Source organism: Physella acuta, unplaced genomic scaffold (genome assembly GCF_028476545.2).
Source record: "Physella acuta isolate Inbredline_101_S28 unplaced genomic scaffold, ASM2847654v3 ptg000693l, whole genome shotgun sequence".
In the NCBI taxonomy this organism is placed as follows: domain Eukaryota; kingdom Metazoa; phylum Mollusca; class Gastropoda; family Physidae; genus Physella; species Physella acuta.
The window spans coordinates 630,334-655,000 of record NW_026732212.1 but is presented as its reverse complement, the minus strand read 5'-3'; the positions used below and the strand labels follow the sequence as shown (position 1 = coordinate 655,000).

The window sequence follows — 24,667 nt, the reverse complement described above, 5'->3', positions numbered from 1 at the left end:
ACACGACACACTGCACACCAGATAGCAAAGATAGGAATAGATTGCCAATATCTAACCTTAACACTAACTCCAGCCCTATCGAAAAGTCTGCAATCAGACAACATAGTCTGTCCAGTTCACAATACGTCCAGGAACGTCTAGGAATTCTTCCATTCAATTCTCAAAAGTTACCGCCACAACTTGAGCAGTTTCCTAAACCAATGGAAACTACCACGGAATTGAGTGAGACATTAAACGAAGAGGCTGAAATTTTAGAGGAAAATATGCAAACATTTATTGCAGCAAGAGAGAAATCCAGTTCAAATTTTTCAAAGGAAGAAACAAACGATTTGAAAATCACAAGTCCTGGAAAAATTAATTCGAAATTAGAAAAGATGGGAAACATCAGAGAAGTGGATATCTCTAATGCCAAAAATCTAGTTAGAAGAAAATGGCATTTCATAACGACCAACAGGAAATCTCTTGACCATAGCCCTGACCCTAAATATAACCCTAACCCTTACCCTATCCATAACCATGACTCTAACATAGACCTGAAAAAACCACAGTCTGACCAAGATATAGTAGAGATAAATCAACGTCACATCTATAAACAAAGTAAGTGCAAAACAATCTCTTAAAAATATAGGTTAGGGTATAAATGTTTTTTTGTAAAGAAAAAATGCTTGAGTTTTATCTTAACAAAAATTTTAGACATACTTTTAGGAAGATTCTGTTGCAGAGGCTCACAGAATACAGAGGCGTAGCTGGAGGGTGGGGGGGGGGGGCGGCGAAGCACCGACCCTAGGGGGGGGGGCGGCACCAAAATTGGTAGAAAATAAAATAAAAGCTAATTTTAAGCTGCTTTTTAAAATTATAAACAGTCAGCCAAGGTAAATTGGAAGGGTTTGCACCGGAACGGTGAGTCGAAAAATTGAAATCGTTCTAAAGACAATTTAAGTAGACCAGTTTCATATGCACATTCACCGAACCTTTCTTAATAGTTTTATAGTCGTCACTGACGAAATCCGATCGTGAATCATATGAGCTGAGTTTGTGCTCCGCCGAAGCTTTTAGACTGACTTAACGAACCTTTTTGGTTCGACTGAACCCGGGTTAAGAACCGCTGCTCTAAACTCGATTTTCTTTTTTGTAATCCTTTCGGCTTCCTAAGGAGCATAGGCATAGGAACTACTTCGTTACTTACATAGGCTTAGAGTACGCTTTTTATCGTTGCTGATTCTAATATAAACGGCATGGGAAGTGCCGTTATCATTAAATCGGTTATTACAGCTTCTTCAACCAGTACAATTAGTTCTGCATTTTTGTTGACTATGTGCAAGAAAGGCAGCGCACATCTGCGAAATCTAGGACTTCGAGTTATTGTTTCCATTGGATTCTAGTTTGTTTCCTCTAGCTTGTTTCATGATACAATCAACCAGCCAACGAAATACCCATGTCGTATTCCAATAAATGTTTCTAATAATTTGCTATTGTAATGTCACTTGTATAACTTTATTCTAACAAACTTATAATTCATCTATGTACCATATCATAACAGAGACTGTTACAAAGATAGAACATAAAGAGACTGGCTTAAACGTATAAGCGCCTGCTAAAAACTAATTAATTAACCCCATAAATGCATGACTTTTTAATAATGATTGAAAAAAATATCTTTATATTGTTTTGGTAGGTATATGAAGAGTATAGTCAAGTAAAAAAATATTTTTTGTTTATACATGTTCTTTAATTAAAATCCGAAATGTTGCATGTCTGCAACATTATGTAGTAAGGTGATACTTTTTAAGACAGTTGTTGATCTTGTTACAACAAAGATATATGTTGCACTTGTGACAAACTGAGCTTGATGTGAATTTGCACCTGTCATTGCACTATTCCACGAGACTTAGTGTCCACACAGGTCCAGGAGATCCAGGGTCCATTCTGGTCCTAGAGATCCAGGGTCCACAATTATCCAGGGTCCACACTGGTCCAGGATATCTAGGGTCCACACTGGTCCAGGATATCCAGAGTCCACACTGGTCCAGGATATCTAGGGTTCACACTGGTCCAGAATATCTAGGGTCCACACTTATCCAGGGTCCACACTGGTCCAGGAGATCCAGGGTGCACACTGGTCCAGGAGATCCAGGGTCCACACTGGTCCAGGATATCTAGGGTCCACACTTATCCAGGGTCCACACTGGTCCAGGAGATCCAGGGTGCACACTGGTCCAGGAGATCCAGGGTCCACACTGGTCCAGGATATCTAGGGTCCACACTGGTCCAGGAGATCCAGGGTCCACACTGGTCCAGGATATCTAGGGTCCACACTGGTCCAGGAGATCCAGGGTGCACACTGGTCCAGGAGATCCAGGGTCCACACTGGTCCAGGATATCTAGGGTCCACAGTGGTCCAGGATATCTAGGGTCCACACTGGTCCAGGAGATCCAGGGCCCAAACTGGTCCAGGATATGTAGGGTCCACACTGGTCAAGGATATCTAGGGTCCACACTTATCCAGGGTCCACACTGGTCCAGGATATCTAGGGTCCACAGTGGTCCAGGATATCTAGGGTCCACACTGGTCCAGGATATCTAGGGTCCACACTGGTCCAGGATATCTAGGGTCCACACTTATACAGGGTCCACACTGGTACAGGAGATCCAGGGCCCAAACTGGTCCAGGATATCCAGGGTCCACACTGGTCCAGGATATCTAGGGTCCACACTGGTCCAGGATATCCAGGGTCCACACTGGTCCAGGATATCTAGGGTCCACACTGGTCCAGGAGATCCAGGGTCCACACTGGTCCTGAAGATTCAGGGTCCACACTGGTCCAGGATATCTAGGGTCCACACTGGTCCATGAGATCCAGGGTCCACACTGGTCAAGGATATCTAGGGTGCACACTGGTCCAGGAGATCCAGGGTCCACACTGGTCCAGGAGATTCAGGGTCCACACTGGTCCAGGATATCCAGAGTCCACACTGGTCCAGGATATCTAGGGTTTACACTGGTCCAGGATATCTAGGGTCCACACTGGTCCAGGAGATTCAGGAAGATACTCTGGATCACCAAGAGCATCTACTTCATATTACTCTTCACCTTGATTCACATTGATTATATTAATGATTATGCTGAAACTAGAAGAAAAACAAGGTACTATATAATCACCAATGCTGATGAATAAAGTAAAAAAAAAATGCAAAAGTAGGCCAATTTGCATAACGTTGCAGCACTGCAACCAAAGTTTTGTGAAGATTTTAAAATAAATTATGAATTGATTTTCAAAACAACACATACAATATGTAATACATACCTTAGGTTGTCAGAAACATATTTTTTGAAATTCCAAAACCAGTTTATTTGACTTTGATGAACTTTGAAACGCCAACCAAAAATGCTGATATAAAAGACCTTGTGATCATGCACACATTTGAGATTGGTGGTAAAACAAATCTAGGTCACTTAGACATGCGCAAGCTGTAGGTTAACATTGTAGCAGTCAAACAACGTGATGCACAGAATAAAACATGTTTAGGCTAATATTTTATGGGAGGGTAACTGGTATGTTGCAGATTTGTACCGGTATGCATTTAAGGGTTAAAAACTCGTATAATTCTGCCAGGGGAGGTAATTTAAAAAGAAATTCTACTCACGCTAATAAAAAAAATATGAATGCTAATTCCGCGGACGTCCCTATAAGACATTATTGTTAGAATATTATAATTATCATGGATTGATAAAATGCACTGTGGTAGGTAAACACGGATATTTTAAATACTGCCTTTTAATTATTTTGTGGACAAGTTGGGGTATTATAGTCGTTTTCTAAGTTGAATCAGGCGGTTCCGCCGGCGCCCCGGCATGGTGCGATTTGGCGCCCCCGGCTAGACTGAGCACTATGCGTTTATTTTTGTATTTAAGCTGTGCTTATGCGCTAGCATTTGTATTTGCGCTTGCATCGTGTTTGTGTTTGCATTGTTTTCGCGTGTGCGTTTGTGTTGTGTTTACTTTTGTGTTTGTATTTACGTTGTGTTTGTGTTTGCATTTGTGTTTGTTTTGTTATGTTCCTAAGTTGGCACATTCAAAAAAGATTCACGGTGGGGAGCAGGGGTATGCAGCTAGTCTATAATATAAGGCTGATGGAAGTGTGACAGTCATTCCTTCCTTCCGTCACAGCTATGGATTTAGAACCATAAAAGTGAACAACAACATACTTGCATCGCAGTGTCTTATTAAGAATAACTGGGTAGGGTTTATTTATACAACAATTTTGTATGTAGTTGCCACTGATTTTAGTCTTTCGCATAATGTGAGGAAAATATTCAATACACACATACATAGCTACAACCTATTAAACGGACCAATGTTAATAAATATTTCGCTTAGATTCTTAGAAAAATTTGATACATTTTAATAAGGGTAGGGTAAAAAGTAATTACTGAAAATTATGCAAGGAGAGGTAAGTTAAAAAATAATTTAATAAAAAACGTTTAAATAACAAGCTTTTATGTTCTAATGCACTAAAAAGTAGAAAATAAATTATAGACTACTATTTAAATAACTATAAAGAAATGCGTGGGTCACTTTAGTATCTATGGAATACCTTTACTAATGTTTAGGAAGAGACACACGCAGAGTTTCTTCCAGGCATCTCTTCGGGGGGGGGGGGGGGGGCTTAGTCCCCCCCCCCCCCGAAAATTTTTTACCGCCCCCCCCCGAACGAAATGAAATTTATATAATTTATATAGAAAATATATACTTTTAACAGTGTCCGCCCCCCCCCACCGAAGAAAGTTTACCGCCCCCCCCCCCCCCCGAAAATTTCAAGTGCCCCCCCGGAGAAAAAAGTCTGAAAGAAACACTGGACACACGCTTTTCTTTATTGTTATTTAAATAGTAGTCTATTATTTATTTTCTACTTTTTAGTTCATTAGTACATACAAGCTTGTTATTAAAACGTTTTCTATGAAATTTTTTTAGTACTTTACATGTTTTTATTTACAATAGAGTTACATGACTAAAAACCATTGCGCACCTCTTAAACGTGATGACGCGCTATTGAACATGATGAACGCATGTGGAGCAGTTGGTTAGAACTGCTTACTAATTTGGTCAAAATTTTAATCAATTCATAAAAAAAATTAATTAGGCATCCTATTAAGTCAAATATAATGTCACGGTGCATTGTCTTCATGTTTTGACCCACGTTCCAACACTATGAATCGTATCTGTCAGTTAGAAGTGTCCTAAATTTCGCTCGGGCGTTTCGATCTAGACGGACGACTGACGACAGAGGAAGTGAGTTAAATAAAAGCTTGTAAAAAGAAATTCAACTCACGGTAATAAAAAAAATGTGAATGCACATTCCGCCGAAGGTCCAATAATACATTATTGTTGGAATATTATAATTAGCATGGATTGATAGGGGGCAATATGGTAGTTAAGACACGGATATTTTAAATACTGCCTTTTATCTATTTTATTCACTGAACGCACTGCTAATTAATTATTAATTTAATTCAATAAGAGTTTAGAATCCGCTCCTAAATCTCCTCTATGTTTACTTCTATCTTTTAGGTTAGCGGACAAGCTGGGGGTTTAATAGTCGGTCAATAATTGGATCAGGCGGTTTCGCCAGCGCTCGGGCAGGGTTCGCTTTGGCGCCCGCCTAGACTGTGAACACTATGCGTTTGTGTCTGCATTTAAGTTGTGTTTATGTTATTGGTATTGCGTTAGCGTTTTCGTTTTTATTTGTGTTTTTTTTTTGCGCTTACATTTGAGTTTGCGTTTGCATTATTTGTGTATACGTTTTCTTTTGTGTTTGTGTTTACTTTTGTTTTTCTTTTGTGTTTATGTTAGTGTTTGCGTGTTGCGTTTGTGTTTGTGTTTTAGTTTGTGTTTTTGCGTTTGCGTTTGCATTTGTGTTTGCGTTTGTGTTTGTGTTTTCTTTGTGTTTGTGTTTAGTTGTGTTTTGTTCCCTTGTTGGTACATTTAAAAAGATTCACCGTGGCGGAGCACGGGATGTTGAAAAACATTACATGTTTAGATATTGAAAAACTTTACATTTCCAGATGTTGAAAAATTGTACATGTTTAGATGTTGAAAAACTGTACATGTTCAGAAGTTGAAAATCTTTACATGTTCAGATGTTGAAAATCTTTACATGTTCAGATGTTGAAAATCTTTACATGTTCAGATGTTGAAAAACGAATCGAACTGAGTGCAAGACCGATGTCAATAACTGTGGGAGAAACGGAGACATTTTCTGTAACTTGCAGTACAGACCCTAACCCTAACCCTAACCCAGCCGACCAGAGAGGCCAGGCCCTGCAGTACAAGCCTCTCAGTCTTGAAATAGACAAACACGATGGCCAAAGTCGGAGAAGACTGGCTGTACTGTCTGCGATACACGGCGCTATGCCAATAAGGGATCAGCTTACAGAGAATGCTCACATTAGCGGATCAGTACCTGATCAGGTAAGTAAAACAGTTGCCTACCTGTTGACCAGTTGAGTAAAGCACAATACCCTAACCCAAGCCAATCTAATAGAACACAGCACGTTACGATGCAATGCCAGAAAAACAAAACCGTACCGTACCGTACCGTACAGTACCGTACCGTACTGCATGTCATAAATAAAATCAACTAGTCTGTGTGTAAGAAACTTTGAATGTCCCCCAGTCCATATTAGCGAAGAGATACAAAAGGATGTTGTTTTTCAATAACGATAACCAAATTTTAAGACGAAAATCATATTCGTCGAGCCTGCTAAGAGGCTGCTACTAAAGCTGGAAATTATTGATGCTATTGGACATTTTAGATATTGATGTTTGACATCACCACCACACGTGAAAAACAAAACATTTGTAAAGAGATCAAAATGAATGTACGGTACAAAAGACTTCTATGTAGTTTTGCAACATTAATGTTATGATGTCAGCCTAACTCTAGTTAGCTCTAGATCCTTCGTTAGTTTGGGTTATTGTGTTTGGTTAGGGTTAGGGTGTTGGTTTAGGGGTAGGGTATTGGGTTAGGGTTACGGTGTTGGGTTAGGGTTACGGTGTTGGGTTAGGGGATTGGGTTAGGGGATTGGGTTAGGATGTTTTGGTAGTGTGTTGGTTTAGGTTGTTTTTTCCAACCAAACAGGCGGTTAAGGTGTATGTTAAGATAAAAAACATTTTCTCTAACCAAACAGGGGGAACCCTGGGTGATGACGATCACATGGACAAACCCCACGGCAGCTTTAGGCGGGACCTACGTCTGTAAGCTGACAGCAATGGGCAATGACACGCTCATGGAGGACTTTGCTTATGATAAGATCCAAGTGGAAATAAAAGGTACTTCACATTTTCTAAGTGGCTAACAATCTAAAGCCAAAGAAATCTGTACAGATCACAATCTAAACTTCTTATATAAGATCACTTGTGTAACATTCGTTTTTTTTTTAAACATTAGATGTTTAAACTAAACAAGTTGGCTTTTATCGAAGATTTTAATTAATAGCCATACAATTTATTTTAATGACTTGATTTAAGAATCTCCTGGGGTGCGACTGTCAGAAAGAATTTTCGTTACGGAGCAGAGGATAGAGCAGTTGATGAAAGATCGAGAGAAAAACGACAACATACAATCTATTCTCAGGTTTTGTTGTTTAAACTTAAGTGTTTAACCCATCTTATTCTAACCAAACCAAACCAAACCAAACCAAACCAAACCAAACCAAACCAAACGTAACCTAACCTAACCTAACCTAACCTAACCTAACCTAACCTAACCTAACCTAACCTAACCTAACCTAACCTAACCTAACCAAACCAAACCAAACCAAACCAAACCAAACCAAACCAAACCTAACCTAACCAAACCTAACCTAACCAAACCTAACCTAACCTAACCTAACCTAACCTAACCTAACCTAACCTAACCTAACCTAACCTAACCTAACCTAACCTAACCTAACCTAACCTAACCTAACCTAACCTAACCTAACCTAACCTAACCTAACCTAACCTAACCTAACCTAACCTAACCTAACCCAACCCAACCCAACCTAACCTAACCTAACCTAACCTAACCTAACCTAACCTAACCAAACCAAACCAAACCTAACCTAACCTAACCTAACCTAACCAAACCTAACCTATCCTAACCTAACCTAACCTAACCTAACCTAACCTAACCTAACCTAACCTAACCTAACCTAACCTAACCTAACCTAACCTAACCTAACCTAACCTAACCTAACTCAACCCAACCTAAACTAAACTAACCTAACCTAACCTAACCTAACCTAACCTAACCTAACCTAACCTAACCTAACCTAACCTAACCCAACCCAACCCAACCCAACCTAACCTAACCTAACCTAACCTAACCTAACCAAACCTAACCAAACCAAACCTAACCTAACCTAACCTAACCTAACCTAACCTAACCTAACCTAACCAAACCTAACCTAACCAAACCTAACCAAACCAAACCTAACCAAACCTAAACAAACCAAACCTAACCTAACCTAACCTAACCTAACCTAACCTAACCTAACCTAACTCAACCCAACCTAAACTAAACTAACTGAACCTACCTAAACCAATATAAAACTCTCCTTAGGTCTTTACTGTTTAACGTCACAAAAATTCTTGTTGACACGACGACCTACTGTATTGAGATGAAAAAGAAGATCAATTTACAAGGTAAAGATTTAGCTTAAAGTTATATCTTTGCTGTCTTTAGTATTTAATATCAAATAATAATTATAAGTCGTTATTAATTTTTTGAGAACAATTTAGTGTACATTTCAAAAAACCGTTTTTTTTTTTGGGGGGGGGGGGGTTTCTGGGTGTCAAATTAGAAGTTTAAATTTAAAAATGTTTGCTAGTTTGTGTTTTCTAAGAACCGAAGTTTGATGTACACATTTTTACCAGTTTATGTTGTGTAAAAACCAAAGTTTGATATACAAATGTTATTTTATGTCATTTACCAGAACCCGTTTTTGTGAATAAAATAAAAAATGATGGTTTCAACCTTCCTTTTTTTTAACCGATTTTAAAAGCATAGATTGAGTGACTCCTATCTATAACTATATGAAACACATTTCATCTTTGAACAGCTGTGGCATATATCAAAGTCAGACAGGATCTCATGACGGCCATCTCAAAAGATGAAGAAATAAAAGCTCATTTGAACGCGACAGAAGACAGCATGGCAAGTACTTTAAATGTTCAGGGTGAGTACTTGTAGACAGTAAATTAGATTTAATCTAACCTTAACTCGTATGTCCCTATCACTAAGCCTTTCGTCCTTATTTGTTGAGCAGCTAAAGCGATGGGTTTATTGCACCAACAAAGTCGGCACTTTGCGGCAGGACTTCAGAGCTTAAAGCAACACATGTCGAACATAGAAGAGCAGTTGAGTCACGAGAAGCAGAGTCTCAACGACCGGCTCGACTCGCAGAGATATTCACTTGCTCAGCTACGGGATACATTCCAAGAATTTCAGGAATCAAAATCTCTTTCCGACAACAAATTTGATGAACTAGGTCAGTTTTCTTACTACTACCATTACTGTAAGGGAAGTATATCTTGCATATATATATATATATATATATATATATATATATATATATATAGTTATAAAAACTACTTGTGGTCAAAGTCTCTGTAGTCAAACCCCCACTGTGGTGAAACTACCTTTGCTCAAATCCTTAAGGTCAAAGGTCAAAATATCTGTCGTTAAAGCACACATAACCATAAATACTCTAACACAGGTCATTGATGGTTGCATATGAATATATTACTTGCATAGTTTAGACAAATGAATGTTTTAAAAATAATACTGCTACTTCAGTTATATTCATATATGAACAGATAAAAAGATTCACCATTTGACACAATTATTAAACCAAACGTCAGAGAAACTCGAAAATTTGCAAGTTGCGTTAGGTGAGCATTTTATATTTCTGTTTTCTATGAATGTGAGTTAGCTAAATTAATTTTCTTATGGCGCTACCTTAGAGCGTTGCTACCATATCAAAAGGAATTCGTGGACACTCGTCATGATAATCACTCATGATTTGGGAGACTTAAGTGAATACAATCTTATACAATCGTATACCTACTTGTAAAATTTCGTTGATCTAACTGAGATGGTAGTAATTTTATGTGAATATGAGAGACCCGAGTAAAATACCATTTGGAAGTCTCTCAAAAATTAAGGTTATTCAAGTGTAAAATCTTATAATTATATATCAAGTTTGTCTACATAACTAAAACAGTATAGAGTCCTTGCATATGACGTCTAAGATCGTTCAGTATGTAAACATCCGCCATCGCGGTGTACACGCAAACATTTAAAATGGCGATCTGTGCGGTGAAAGGTTGTGATACTCGAAGGGGCAGATCTAAGGGGATTTCTTTATTTCGACTGCCAAGGTTGTGATACTCGAAGGGGCAGATCTAAGGGGATTTCTTTATTTCGACTGCCAAGGTTGTGATACTCGAAGTGGTATATTTAAAGGAATTCCTTTATTTCGACTGCCAAGGGTTATACCAAGTTTATAGAGATCGGCAGTCAATAGAACGTAGACACTGTCAATTTTTAGCCAATATTTATCGAAGTGGTGTAAATGAAACAGCGGCAAATCAAATGCGAATATGTTCTGGACACTTTGTTTTCACTTAAATTAGTAAATGATAACTGTTAATAAAACAAATATGCTCGGCCTTGACAAATATTAATAGCAATAGAACAAAGTCAAAAGTAATAATAAAATTTAATTGGAATATTTATTTAATATTAATATCAAGAATCTAGCTCTCAATCTAATCACGTTGTAAACAAATTTAGATCTAAATTTAGAGTGACTGGCTCCACTAAGTAAACATACAATCAAGAATCTACTTATTTCATTAATTTTAAATACAAAATTTAGATTTATATTAGATTAAAAATACACTAATAATAAATCTAAAAAATGTAATTGTCTCTAAGATCTAGAATCTAGCTCTATATTCTTATCATTTTATTTAGCAAACGAAATTATCTGAAATTGAAATAGATGGTATGACTAGACTTAGATCTAGAATCTGCTACTTAAATTGAAGTTTTAAAATTTATACTAGAAAGTAGTTGACATTTTTGTTGAGGAGGCTTTAATAAATTACTTATGCCTGTCTATTATGTGTATCTGATACTAGACTGAGTTGAGTTAAATTTAGAAGCCGACCAGTGGTACTGATTTCCCCTTTGTTTCCCTGCTGGGCCCTGAGGGTAATAAATTACATAAGAGATGCTATCTCTGGTTGGCTGAGATCTAAGAGCAGCAATCCATGTTACCTACAAAGAGATGAATTTGTATAATGGGTTAGAAACAAGTGGGGCTGGGTATCATGGAGGTGAGAAATTTTGAGGGGAGGGCAGTGGTACTGATTCCTTTTGGTCTCCACCCTGCTGGACCATGATGGTCGTAAATTACATAACATACCATCTCTGCTGGGCTGAGAACAGTAAGCCCATGTTACCAAGAGATGAAGTTTTATGGTGGGCTAGAAACAGGTAGGGGCTGGGTATCATGTAGGTAAAAACATTTTGAGGGGAGAGCATCGGTAAGTGTCTGATCACTTCCCTGCCGGACCATGAGGGTCATAAATTACATCATGCTACCCAGACTGGCTGAGATCTAAGAACAGCAGTGGCTTTTACCTCAGAAGTAGATTAGCAGTTTTATTGGGGTTTTTGTAGGGGTTAAGTGGTCTCACGTGTGATACTGTAATGTACCAGATCTATTGCTACTGAATCTTGTACTTTTCTAGATAATCTAGAATTTATACTGACTAGATCTAGATTCAGTGGCGTAGCGAGGTCGGGTGTCACCCGGTGCGGCACTTAATGGTGTCACCCCTCCCCCCGTAAGAATATATATAAATATAAATATATATGTATTTAATTTTTTACCACCCCCCAACCCAACCCCATACATGGATTAACATATAGGTTATTACGATTCTCAACCAAACCCTTTTCCTCAGGCATATATATTACAACGTTGAGTTGTTGTCAGTGCCCCCGCCCCCATCACCCGTCACCCCCACGGTGATTGCTTTAAGATAATACTAACGATTTGTATCTATATTCATATATAAATTAAGCTGGATGTTGCATGTTTTCTTTATCATTAGCAGGTTTTCGCCATGGTGTCACCCCCCCCCCTTGCTTTTAAAAGACTATTTAATTCATTTCAATTAATCATTTTCAGTATATAGTTTACAATATTTTTGCCTTGGTGTCATCCCCCTAAATGGTGTCACCTGGTGCGGTCCCCCCCCCCCCCCCCCGCTTCCCTCGCTACGTATTCGAATTTCGAATTATCAGCTTCTAAGAGACTGAAATTAGAATACGTTTCACTTCCAATTACCGGAAATCGCTCAAACGTTGATAGAAAACCACACGTTTGATATAATATATTTAAATGAAATTTTGTCAACATAGCTGAAATAGTACTCAAGGTATCATGGCTAACATATGGCTCTATAAAATTAAGTTGTATGTTTTCTAAGTGCTGACATATGGCTCTATAAAATTAAGTTGTATGTTTTCTAAGTGCTGACATATGGCTCTATAAAATTAAGTTGTATGTTTTCTAAGTGCTGACATATGGCTCTATAAAATTAAGTTGTATGTTTTCTAAGTGCTGACATATGGCTGCATAAAATAAAGTTGTATGTTTTCTAAGTGCTGACATATGGCTCTATAAAATTAAGTTGTATGTTTTCTAAGTGCTGACATATGGCTCTATAAAATAAAGTTGTATGTTTTCTAAGTGCTGACATATGGCTCTATAAAATTAAGTTGTATGTTTTCTAAGTGCTGACATATGGCTTTATAAAATTAAGTTGTATGTTTTCTAAGTGCTGACATATGGCTTTATAAAATTAAGTTGTATGTTTTCTAAGTGCTGACATATGGCTCTATAAAATAAAGTTGTATGTTTTCTAAGTGCTGACATATGGCTCTATAAAATTAAGTTGTATGTTTTCTAAGTGCTGACATATGGCTCTATAAAATAAAGTTGTATGTTTTCTAAGTGCTGACATATGGCTCTATAAAATTAAGTTGTATGTTTTCTAAGTGCTGACATATGGCTTTATAAAATTAAGTTGTATGTTTTCTAAGTGCTGACATATGGCTCTATAAAATTAAGTTGTATGTTTTCTAAGTGCTGACATATGGCTCTATAAAATAAAGTTGTATGTTTTCTAAGTGCTGACACATGGCTCTATAAAATAAAGTTGTATATATCCACAGGGCTGACAGATGGCTCTATACGACTTATTCATAATGGAACAATAGGACGCGAAGGGCGACTAGAAATCTTTCATGGAGGACAGTGGGGTACAGTTTGTGATGACCACTTTGATGAAAAAGCTGCTCTAGTTGTTTGTCATCAGCTGGGATTTAACACGTAATAAATTCATTGAGATTGTAGCCCATCATATATGGACATGATATTATCACATCATAGTGTAGGGGTTAGGCCCATCTTATATGGACATGATATTATCATATCATAGTGTTGGAGTTAGGCCCATCATATATGGACATGCTATTATCATATCATAATGTGGGGGTTAGGGCCAGCTTATATGGACATGATATTATCACATCATAGTGTGGGGGTTAGGGCCATCTTATATGGGGGAACAGGGCATTTCACTCCTGTCAATTACCCCCCGGATATTCCCCCCCCCCGACATTACCCCACAGAGTAAATACACCCCTGTCAATTACCCCCCGCCCAGTAGGACATTACCCCCCCCCCCCCGGACAGGGTTAGAGTTAGGTCTAGGGTTAGGGCTTGGGCTAGGGCTAGGGTTAGGGTAAGGGTTAGGGTTAGGGTTAGGGCTAGGGCTATGGCTAGGGCTAGGGTTAGTGTTAGGGTTAGGGTTAGGGTTAGAGCTAGTTTAGGGTTAGAGCTAGTTTTAGGGTTAGGGTTGTGTCTGGCTTTGGTTTTGGTTTTGTGTGAAGTTTTAGGCTAAGGTGGATGCTTAGGTTTTGGTCTTTTTTTTATCCCCTTAATTCCTGAATTATGTTCCAAGCGTGTAAAAAATTATTTGTGCTGATTTTCTCTCATCATACTGACACTGAATTTGAGGTGTTTAGTTGTTTTTGAATTTTGACTTATTTTTGATGATAATTACGGTATGTCGCGAAAACGCGACATCAGGCACTTATGGACCAAACAGTAATTTAATATTTTTTTAGTCCGGGTCATTTTACTATTTTTACTGTCACATGTTTCTCTAAATATCCATGCACAAACAATAAAATATCAGAAACTAAACATACGGACATGCAAGGAGATGTAGAATCACTTGCAAAACTCATGAAAACTATATTTTATTAGCTCAGGCATAGTGTTACATAACTCTGCTGCACCTGCTCACTGACTAACTCTTATGAATAGGTATTTTGATGTCTTGCTGTCGTAATTCTACTACACTACAGTAACACACTACATATGGAAGGACTTCCTTCAATGTGTAGAGCCTTAGTTGTCCCTGGTTACGTAATTTTCGTGAACTCTTATTTAAGGTCAACTAATAAAGACGCATATTTCTCATTTGACCTATATTTGCTATACACACAAAGCACGTGAACAAATAATGTCCTAAATGACAGTGTTCAGCCATTGTATATTCGTCCATGCTCAATGCAGCTGCTGTGGGTACTTAGTGTTACTGCTGTAGGTACTCAGTGCCACCGGTGTGGGTACTCACTGCTATTGTTGATGGTACCCTATGTTTCCAATTCGTGCTACGGCTATTGTTCTCGACTGATTCTGATATTGACTACTAATGACAGTGCTGTAGCTACATATTGCCAGTGGTATGGGTACTCAGTGCTGAAACAGTGGGTTCTGAGTGTTGAAGCCATGTGTACTGAGTGCTGAAGCTGTGGGTACTCACTTTTGAAGCTGTGGGTACTCAGTGTTACTGCAGTCGGTTCTTGGTGTCACTGCTGTGGGTACTCAGCGCTGGAGCTGTTGGTAATCGATAACGTTGATATAGGTACTCATCCTTAGCAGTGGGTACTCAGTAGCACTGCTGTGAGTGCTTAGTGCTCAAACTGTGGTTGCTCAGTGTCACTGATGTTGGTACTCAGTGCTGAAGATGTGGGTACTCAATAACACTGCTGTAGGTACTAAATGCCAGTATAATGACACTAATGTGGTTATTCAATAGCACCTCAAAGGGTATGTGTGTCAGCACTCAACCTTACTGTATTTATTACGAGGTGTAGGTCTATGCTCAGTGTTATTATTGTCAAGGCCACTGTGAAGACCTTTATTTGGTGGTATCCAGGATAGTGGTCCACCACCTCACTTCCTGTTGTCTATTTTTTTTTATGTTCTCCTAATATTATACAACACTATTTCAAAGCTAAATTCGTTATATTGTACCCAGCAACATGATCACATTATTCAAGCATCGCTCTCTCTCCATATGCTAATGTCAATGAAACAGGTGAACTCTACTTCACCTACCATATGGACCGTAACGTTTTAAAGTGCACTTTTATATATAGGCGAAGACCATATTGTAAATTCTTTACTTATTTATAATCATACTTGAATGAAAGACAGCTTGGCGATGCATCGTATTTCGTTATACCTGCTTGGCACCCAAGTTCCATTTGATGTCTTATTGCCGGATGTCGCGAAAACGCGACAAACCGTAATTAGCAGATAACTTCCAAAATTATTCTCATATGTGTTTTATGTTGTTTATATACATAAAAGAATGAATAATAAAGCTATTAGTATTTTTTGTAGCAGAGACGGATCACCTATTTAGTAATAATAATCAATGTAAGTTGGCCGAATTCACGAAGTCAAAAAAATTACGATGCGCGCGACTCAAGAGAGTGTGACGTCATAAATTTCGACTTGACCACGTGACCGTTGGTACCGATACAACCGTCTGGATGTCCCCAATACACAACGACCAGCAGCAGTAGGATAAATGTACATATGCGCAAATACTATGCGTTAAATCGGTATGTCGCGAAAACGCGACTGTCGGCGTTAAGGGGTTAAGATTTGGGTTAAAGTAGTATATAGGGATAACATTCTAGTTAGAGTTAGGATTTTAATTTGAGAGGGGGGGGGGGGGGTAATTCCCCTCGAGGGGGGGGGTAATTGACAGAGGGGTAATTGACAGGGGGGTTATTGTTCCGGGGGGTAAATACGGGGGGGGGGGGAAATATCCGGGGGGGGGGGAAATATCCACGGGGGGTAATGTCCTGTAGCCCTTATATGGACATGCTATTATCATATCATAGTGTGGGGGTTAGGGCGATCTTATATGGACATGATATTATCATACCATAAGGTTAGGCCAACCTTATATGGACATGTTATTATCATATCATAGTGTTGAAGTTAGGCCCATCTTATATGAGCATGCTATTATCATATCATAGTGTGGGGGTTAGGCCCATCTTATATGGACATGATATTATCATATCATAGTGTGGGGGTTAGGGCGATCTTATATGGACATGATATTATCATATCATAGGGTTAGGCCAACCTTGTATGGACATGATATTATCATATCATAGTGTTGGGGTTAGGCCCATCTTATATGAGCATGCTATTATCATATCATATGGTTAGGGTCAACTTATATGAGCATGATATTATTATATCATAGGGTTAGGCCCATCTTATATGGATGTACTATTATCATATCATAGGGTTTATAACCTATCTTTCATGGAAATATTATTCTATTTTAGGAATAAGCCCACCTTTTATGAAAAAGATGTTATAGCTTTGTCATGGCTTGGCAGTTTGTGTATCCTTACGAGTTCAGAGCTATACCAGCGGGAGTGTAAACTCCTGGTAGGTTCAACCAAGCTGGGAAGGTCTGCACGGGTAGGGGTCAGACCAAAGCTAACATCTGGTCCTCCAGGTTGGGGGTTGAAACATAAGGCTAGCAACCTTATCTTGTAAAAAAGGAACCGCTACAGAAACTGCAAGTACACAAACCTAACATCAACTTGGTCGAGGATGTTCCTCTCGAGAAGAGCTCATGACGCCTACTAGTGAAAGCCTCAAGGAAGCTAGTCTGCTGACAAATCTCCTAACTCTCAGGACTATAACCAGATTAGGGACCTGGAACATCAGAACCTTATATGAATGCAGCAGATCAGCACAGGTCGCCAAAGAAATGAGGAGGTATAAATTAAAAGACCTAGGATTAAGTGATACACGATGGAATGGCAGTGGCCAAACTAGGTTGGTCTCGGGAGAGACTGTCATCTACTCAGGCCACGAGGATGAAGATAATGAACACACACAAGGTGTAGCCATAATGATGACTCCAGAAGCAACAAATGCTTTGATCGCAATATTCGTAATAAACGAAAACGGGGAACTAGTGGCTGATGTCTGTGCATTTAATGATCTAATTATAGGGGGGACAATTTTCTCTCATAAAGATATACATAAGATCACCTGGACGTCACCCGATGGCAAAACAAAGAACCAAATTGATCACATCACAGTTTCCAGAAAATGGAGAAGAAGTTTAATGGATGTTAGGGCGAAACGAGGTGCAGATGCAGCCTCAGACCACCAACTCGTGGTTGCAACACTAAAATCAAAACTAAAATCATACAGGGATCGAGCTGGTAAACAACACTTTAAATTCAATACAACATTTCTTAGGTGTCCAAAAATAAAGGAAGACTTTAACTGCGTAGCAAAAAATAGGTATGAAGCACTCTCCAGCCTGGCAGAAGAAACAGTAGAGCAAAAATGGCTAGGAATACAGGGATTATGGAAGTCAACATGCACTGACATATTGGGAAGGAAAAAAAATGAACAAAAAGAATGGATCACAACAGAGACATGGGCCAAAATGGAAGATAGAAAAGATATAAAGTAGAAGATGAACACATGTAAGGATAACAAAGAGAAAATAAACCTCAAAACACATTATTTCGAAGTAAATGGCATGGTTAGGAAAAGTGCAAAAAAAAAAAAAAAGACAAAAGTCAGTTCATACAAGAGATGACAGCGAAGAGAGAAACTGCAGCAGGACAAGGAAATATGAAGAGGCTCTATGAAGTAACCAGAACCATATTAGGCAAAAATATTAATCCCAACAAACCAGTAAAGGATAAAGTAGGAAATATCTTAACAAGTAACACAGTACAGAGAAACAGATGGGTGCAGCACTTTGAGGAGATTCTAAACAATCCTAAAATCAACCATCCCATATAACACCTACTAAATGTGAGTACAGATTCACCCCCCCCCCCACAAAGCTAGAAATAATAAGAATAATAAAGATCTTGAAAAATGGCAAAGCAGCTGGCCCGGACGGTATCCCACCAGAGGCACAAAAAGCAGACCCAGCCATATCAGCAGACATATTACATCCTCTACTTAAGCAGATTTGGGAAAATTAGATAATCCCATTTGACAGGAAACTGGGCTGCCTGATAAAACTGCCAAAGAAGAGAGACCTGACACAATGCAACAACTGGAGAGGGATAATGAGATGAGATAATGAAATAATGAGATAATGCTTCTTTCAGTCCCAAGTAAGGTGCTGACAAGAATCGTCCTAGAGAGACTTAGAGATGCCTTGGAAAAAAGCTGAGACAAGAACAAGCTGGTTTTCGTCAAGACAGGTTATGTACTGACCACATTGCCACGCTGCGCATCATTATCTAACAGTCCCTTGAGTGGCAATCCCCCCTATACATGACTTTTCACGACTTCGAAAATGCGTTTGACAGTGTAAATAGAGATGTTATCTGGAAGTTAATGAAACAATATGGAATACCCACAAAATTTATATCTATCACACAGAAACTATTTGAAGACTCCACCAGTCAGGTAATACACAATAAAACTAACAAAACCCTTCACCGTGAAGAGGGGAGTGAGACAGGGATGTATGGTATCGCCAATGATATTCTTGATGGTAATCGACTGGATCATGCTGAAAACCACAAAAAAAAAAAAACGACACAGGAATCCAGTGGAGTTTCACCAAAAGGCTGGAGGATCTTGATTTTGCCGATGACATCTGCCTACTTTCTGACAAGCATCAACATACGCAAGCTAAACTAAATCGGCTATCTGAAGAAGCCATCAAAGTTGGACTAAAAATAAATAAAAATAAAACAGAGGTCATCAGAATCAATAACAGCCAGGACCTGCCGATACAGCTGAATGGAGAAGATTTACGTGAAACAAACACATTCACATATCTGGAAAGCGTGATCAATAAGGACGGGGGAGCAGATGAGGACATAAAATGCCGTATCAACAAGGCTAGATGTGCCTTCAACTCACTGCGCCCGATGTCGAGGTCCACGGCCCTGTCACTCCGGAGCAAAATTGGGATTTTCAACACAAATGTTAAGGCAGTGCTACTCTATGGCTTGGAGACTTGGAGGGTTACAAAGGCAAATATCGATAGGCTACAGCAGTGGCGTAGCGAGGTCGGGTGTCACCTGGTGCGGCACTTAATGGTGTCACCCCCAGAGGCGTAGCGACCCTTCCCGAGAACAAATTTACGATTTGCACCCCCACCAAACTTTCGATTTGCACCCTCCTCCTCCCACAAACTTTTGATTTGCACCCCCTCAAATTTTTCTATATATATTTTGCTATTTTTTGCCTTGGCGTCACCCCCTAAATGGTGTCACCCGGTGCGGTCCGCACCCCCGCCCCCCGCTACGCCTCTGGGCTACAGCCGTTCACCAATAAATGCTTAGGACATATACTTATAATAAGATGGCCAGACAAAATATCAAACAAAGACCTGTGGCAAATTTCAAAACAACAGCCAATAGATTATGACGTCAAGGCCCGTAAATGGGGATGAATCGGACACACGTTAAGAAGAGAGAAAAAATAATATTACAAAAAATGCTATGGACTGAAATCCCCAAGGAAAAGGGAAAGTGGGCCGGCCAAAGAAAACCTGGAAAAGAAAGGCTGAGGAAGAGGCTAAGGCAGCTGGGCTCACATGGGCACAGATAAAGGGAGCAGCCCAAAACAGAGTCCGCTGGAAATGTGTGGTTGCAGCCCTTTGCTCCCCAGGGGCATCAAAGGAAAGATGATGATTATGAAAATATAGTTCTATTTTAGAAATAAGCCCGACTTTTATGAACATATAATTATATTTTAGGAATACGCCCACCTTTAATGGAAAGATAATTATATTTTGGTGACAGGACAAATTATCTCAGACAAAATATCTCAGGACAAATGATCTCACGGACAAAAGATACCAGGACAAAATATATCAGGACAAATGATATCATGGACAAATTATCTTAGACAAAATATCTCATACAAAATATCTCACAGCCAAATTTTATTAGTGTGTACGATGATTTTAGTTGATTTGATTTTTACTTTCTCGTATATACGAAGTATAGAGAAAGTCTTGTAATCGTGCAAAAAAAAAAAATCGAGATTTTTGCAAATCTCGACGTTTTGCATCTCACTGATACGGAAAAACATAATTTTGCAATCTTGTCCGTATGTCTGTGTGTCTGTGTGTGTGTGTGTGTGTGTGTGTGTGTCCGTGTGTAAACACGATAACTTGAGTACCGTTACAGCTAGGTTGATGAAATTTCATATATAAGTATTTTATCAAAATCGTAGATCCGTATCAACTTTTGAGCGATTTCCGACAACCGGAAGTGGTACTTTTTCTACTTTGAATTTTTCAAAAGCCTATAACTTGAGTACTATTTCAGATAGATAAATGAAATTTCATACGTAAGTAAAAGATCTAATTCTCTACCTTCTATTAAATTTTGAGTCATTTCCGTTGACTGGAAGTAGTACTTTACGCTACTTCCGATTTCTCAAAAAACTAATGTAAATTTTAAAAGTAATAATAATATTGCGCACTATTATGCGCTTTTTTATTTCGCGTTCACTTGGTGTGCAATTAATTTGTCTACGAGATTTTATTATATTTTTAAAACTTTAAGTATTTAAAATGGATTAAAAATAATGTCTATAGCCCGAGTTCCCATCCCCTGTTATTTTATATAAGAATATTCGAGAAAGTTTAGGGGAGATCACTCCCGGTTTATTTTAAATTGACTCGTTTTGTCTACTTTTTTACTTTCTCGTTTATACGAATAATAGAGAAAGTCTTGTAATCGTTCAAAAAAAAATCGAGATTTTTACAAATCTCGACGTTTTACATCTCACTGATACGGAAAAACATAATTTTGCAATTTTGTCCGTATGTCTGTGTGTCTGTCTGTCTGTGTGTCTGTCTGTGTGTGTGTGTGTGTGTGTGTCCGTGTGTAAACACGATAACTTGAGTACCGTTACAGCTAGGTTGATGAAATTTCATATATAAGTATTTTATCAAAATCGTAGATCCGTATCAACTTTTGAGCGATTTCCGATAACTGGAAGTGGTACTTTTTCTACTTTGAATTTTTCAAAAGCCTATAACTTGAGTACTATTTCAGATAGATAAATGAAATTTCACATGTAAGTAAAAGATCTAATTCTCTACCTTCTGTCAAATTTTGAGTAATTTTCGTTGACCGAAAGTACTAATTTACGCTATTTCCGATTTCTCAAAAAACGCATGTAAATTACTAATAATATTGCGCACTACTATGCACTTTTTTATTTGGCGTTCACTTGGTGTGCAATGCTTTTGTCTACGAGATTTTATTCTATTTTAAAAACTTTAAGTATTTAAAATGGATTAAAAATCATGTCTATAGCCCGAGTTCCCATTCCTTGTTATTTTATATAAGAATATTCGAGAAAGTTTAGGGGAGATCACTCCCGGTTTATTAAGCATCATAATTGTGAATAAAATGAATTTGTTAAACTTAACAAAACATCAAAATATGTATTAAACATTATAATTAGCATTTGATTTGAAAGAGTAAAAATTAAAACAAACGTACTCCTTTAGCCTGAAAGCTAAAATAAATATATAGTATAAAACAAATAAAGTAACATTATATTTTAGTAATAAGGCCACCTTGAATGGAGAAATTATTCAGTTTTAGGAATGAGCCCACCCTTTATGGAAATATTATTATATTTTAGCAATACACCCACCTTTTAAGGAAATATAATTCTATATTAGTAATAAGCCCATCTTTTATTTAAATATAATTATATTTTAGGCATAAGCCCACGGTTTATAGAACAATGACTTTTTTAGGAATAAGCACACCTTTTATGGAAATGTTCCTCTATTTTATCAATAAGCCCACCTTTTATGGAAATGTTCTTCTATTTTAGGAATAAGCCCACCTTTTATGGAAATCTTCTTCTATTTTAGGAATAAGCCCACCTTTTATGGAAATGTTCTTCTATTTTAGGAATAAGCCCACCTTTTATGGAAATGTTCTTCTATTTTAGGAATAAGCCCACCTTTTATGGAAATGTTCTTCTATTTTAGGAATAAGCCCACCTTTTATGGAAATATTCTTCTATTTTAGGAATAAGCCCACCTTTTATGGAAATGTTCTTCTATTTTAGGAATAAGCCCACCTTTTATGGAAATGTTCTTCTATTTTAGGAATAAGCCCACCTTTTATGGAAATGTTCTTCTATTTTAGGAATAAGCCCACCTTTTATGGAAATCTTCTTCTATTTTAGGAAAAAGCCCACCTTTTATGGAAATGTTCTTCTATTTTAGGAATAAGCCCACCTTTTATGGAAATGTTCTTCTATTTTAGGAATAAGCCCACCTTTTATGGAAATGTTCTTCTATTTTAGGAATAAGCCCACCTTTTATGGAAATGTTCTTCTATTTTAGGAATAAGCCCACCTTTTATGGAAATCTTCTTCTATTTTAGGAATAAGCCCACCTTTTATGGAAATATTCTTCTATTTTAGGAATAAGCCCACCTTTTATGGAAATGTTCTTCTATTTTAGGAATAAGCCCACCTTTTATGGAAATGTTCTTCTATTTTAGGAATAAGCCCACCTTTAATGGAAATGCCTATTATGGTGCTGGTAACCACATGCCCATTCACCTGGATGACGTAACGTGTGAGGGGACTGAGACGGCTCTGGTCAAGTGTTCCCATGGGATCTGGGGATTCCACGGCTGCACACATGACGAGGACGTTGGAGTCAAATGTTGACGTCATCAAGACTGTGAAAGAATTTTTATCATTGACTTTTCTAACCCTTTCTTAGCGTCAATGAACCCACATAAATAACATATTAGCACATATTAAATTACATTATAAAATGTTGTCCTGAGATATTAAAAAAATACAGCGGGAGTGATCTCCCCTAAACGTTGTTATATATTCTTACATTACAGTAAAAGGGGTGATCTTTCAGTACAATTGTTTAATAAAAATGTTTTAAATTTTTTTTTTAAATAATTTATTAAAAATTCATTAAAAAACGTTTTAATAACAAGCTTTTTGTAATAATGCACTAAAAAGTAGAAAATAAATTATACACTACTCTTTAAATAACTATAAAGAAAAGCGTGGGTTATTTAGTATCTATTTGATACCTTCACTAATATTTAGGAAGAGACCCATGCTTTTCTTTTTAGTTATTTAAATAGTAGTGTATTATTATGTATTTAAAGAAAATTATTTATTTTCTCCTTTTTAGTTCATTATTACATAAAAGCTGGTTATTGAAACGTTTTTTATTTAAAAAAATTCAGTACCTCAACATGACTAAAAACCATTGCGCACCTTATGAACGTGATGACGCGTGTCTAATAGAGCGGAATAGTTTTATGAGACAGCCTACTAATTTGGACAAAATTTTAATTAATTCAGAAAAAATTAATTAGACATCCAGAGTCAAATTTAATGTCATGTTGCATTGTTTTCATGTCTTGACCTGCGTGCCAACATTGAAGCAAATCTGTCAGTTAGAAGTGTCCAAAATTTCGCTCGGGCGTATCGAGCTATAGACTGATGACTGACGACAGAAGGAAGTAAGTTTAATAGAAGCTTGTAAAAAAATTCTTAAAATACGTTTTAATAACAAGCTTTTATGTAATAATGCACTAAAAAACAGAAAACAAATTATACACGACTATTTAAATTACTATAAAGAAAAGCGTGGGTCACTTTAGTATCTTAATCTATTGGATACCTTTACTAATTTTTTACTCTCCCTATCCATTGCGGTTGAGAGGAGAGGGTAGTATTTGAAAATATTTGATTGATGAAACAATTATAAATGGCTTTTCAACGGCTTATATTCGATACACAAATATAAAAATGATTGTAATCGATGGTTACCAAACGGCTTTAATTTTTGCCCTATTTTTAAAACGATTTTAAAAAAAAGTTTAGTATGATTACATAGACATTTACGTGCCTATTGAGAAAAATATAGATCTAGGTACTTTATAAACAAAACAGTGACTAATTTTTGAAAAGTTAATCAAGTTACATTTTATGCCACCTACCTGTAAAAGTTAAAAATAAATCAGTCCAGTGATATTTCTTAGGAAATCTGAAGCAGCGTAAAATACTACTTCCGGTCTTCTAAAATCAATCATAATTTAACAGAACTAACATAATAAGATGTTATACCCATGTATACAATTTTTTAACCTAATTAAAACTGTACTAACGTAAAACTTACTTTATCATTATTTTAGAA

The 24,667-nt window shown here is 37.6% G+C and overlaps 1 protein-coding gene across 7 annotated transcripts in view; it reads left to right on the top strand.

Moving 5' to 3' along the window:
* The window catches only part of LOC131949396 (uncharacterized), a 23,953-nt gene extending 551 nt beyond the window's left edge, over nt 1-23,402 (top strand). For 4 of the 7 annotated variants that reach the window (XM_059311267.1, XM_059311269.1, XM_059311266.1 and 1 more), the window contains exons 2-11: nt 1-597; nt 6,189-6,469; nt 7,189-7,330; nt 7,529-7,634; nt 8,604-8,686; nt 9,103-9,219; nt 9,310-9,531; nt 9,860-9,934; nt 13,296-13,452; nt 22,995-23,402. The exon at nt 1-597 is cut by the window's left edge. In XM_059311267.1, the coding sequence (XP_059167250.1) occupies nt 1-597; nt 6,189-6,469; nt 7,189-7,330; nt 7,529-7,634; nt 8,604-8,686; nt 9,103-9,219; nt 9,310-9,531; nt 9,860-9,934; nt 13,296-13,452; nt 22,995-23,166 (1,952 nt within the window). In that variant the 3' untranslated portion in view covers nt 23,167-23,402. The remainder of the gene's footprint in view (nt 598-6,188; nt 6,470-7,188; nt 7,331-7,528; nt 7,635-8,603; nt 8,687-9,102; nt 9,220-9,309; nt 9,532-9,859; nt 9,935-13,295; nt 13,453-22,994) is intronic. The other 3 variants (XM_059311272.1, XM_059311270.1, XM_059311271.1) reach the window with 3 other exon arrangements.
* The last annotated feature ends 1,265 nt before the right edge of the window (nt 23,403-24,667 follow it).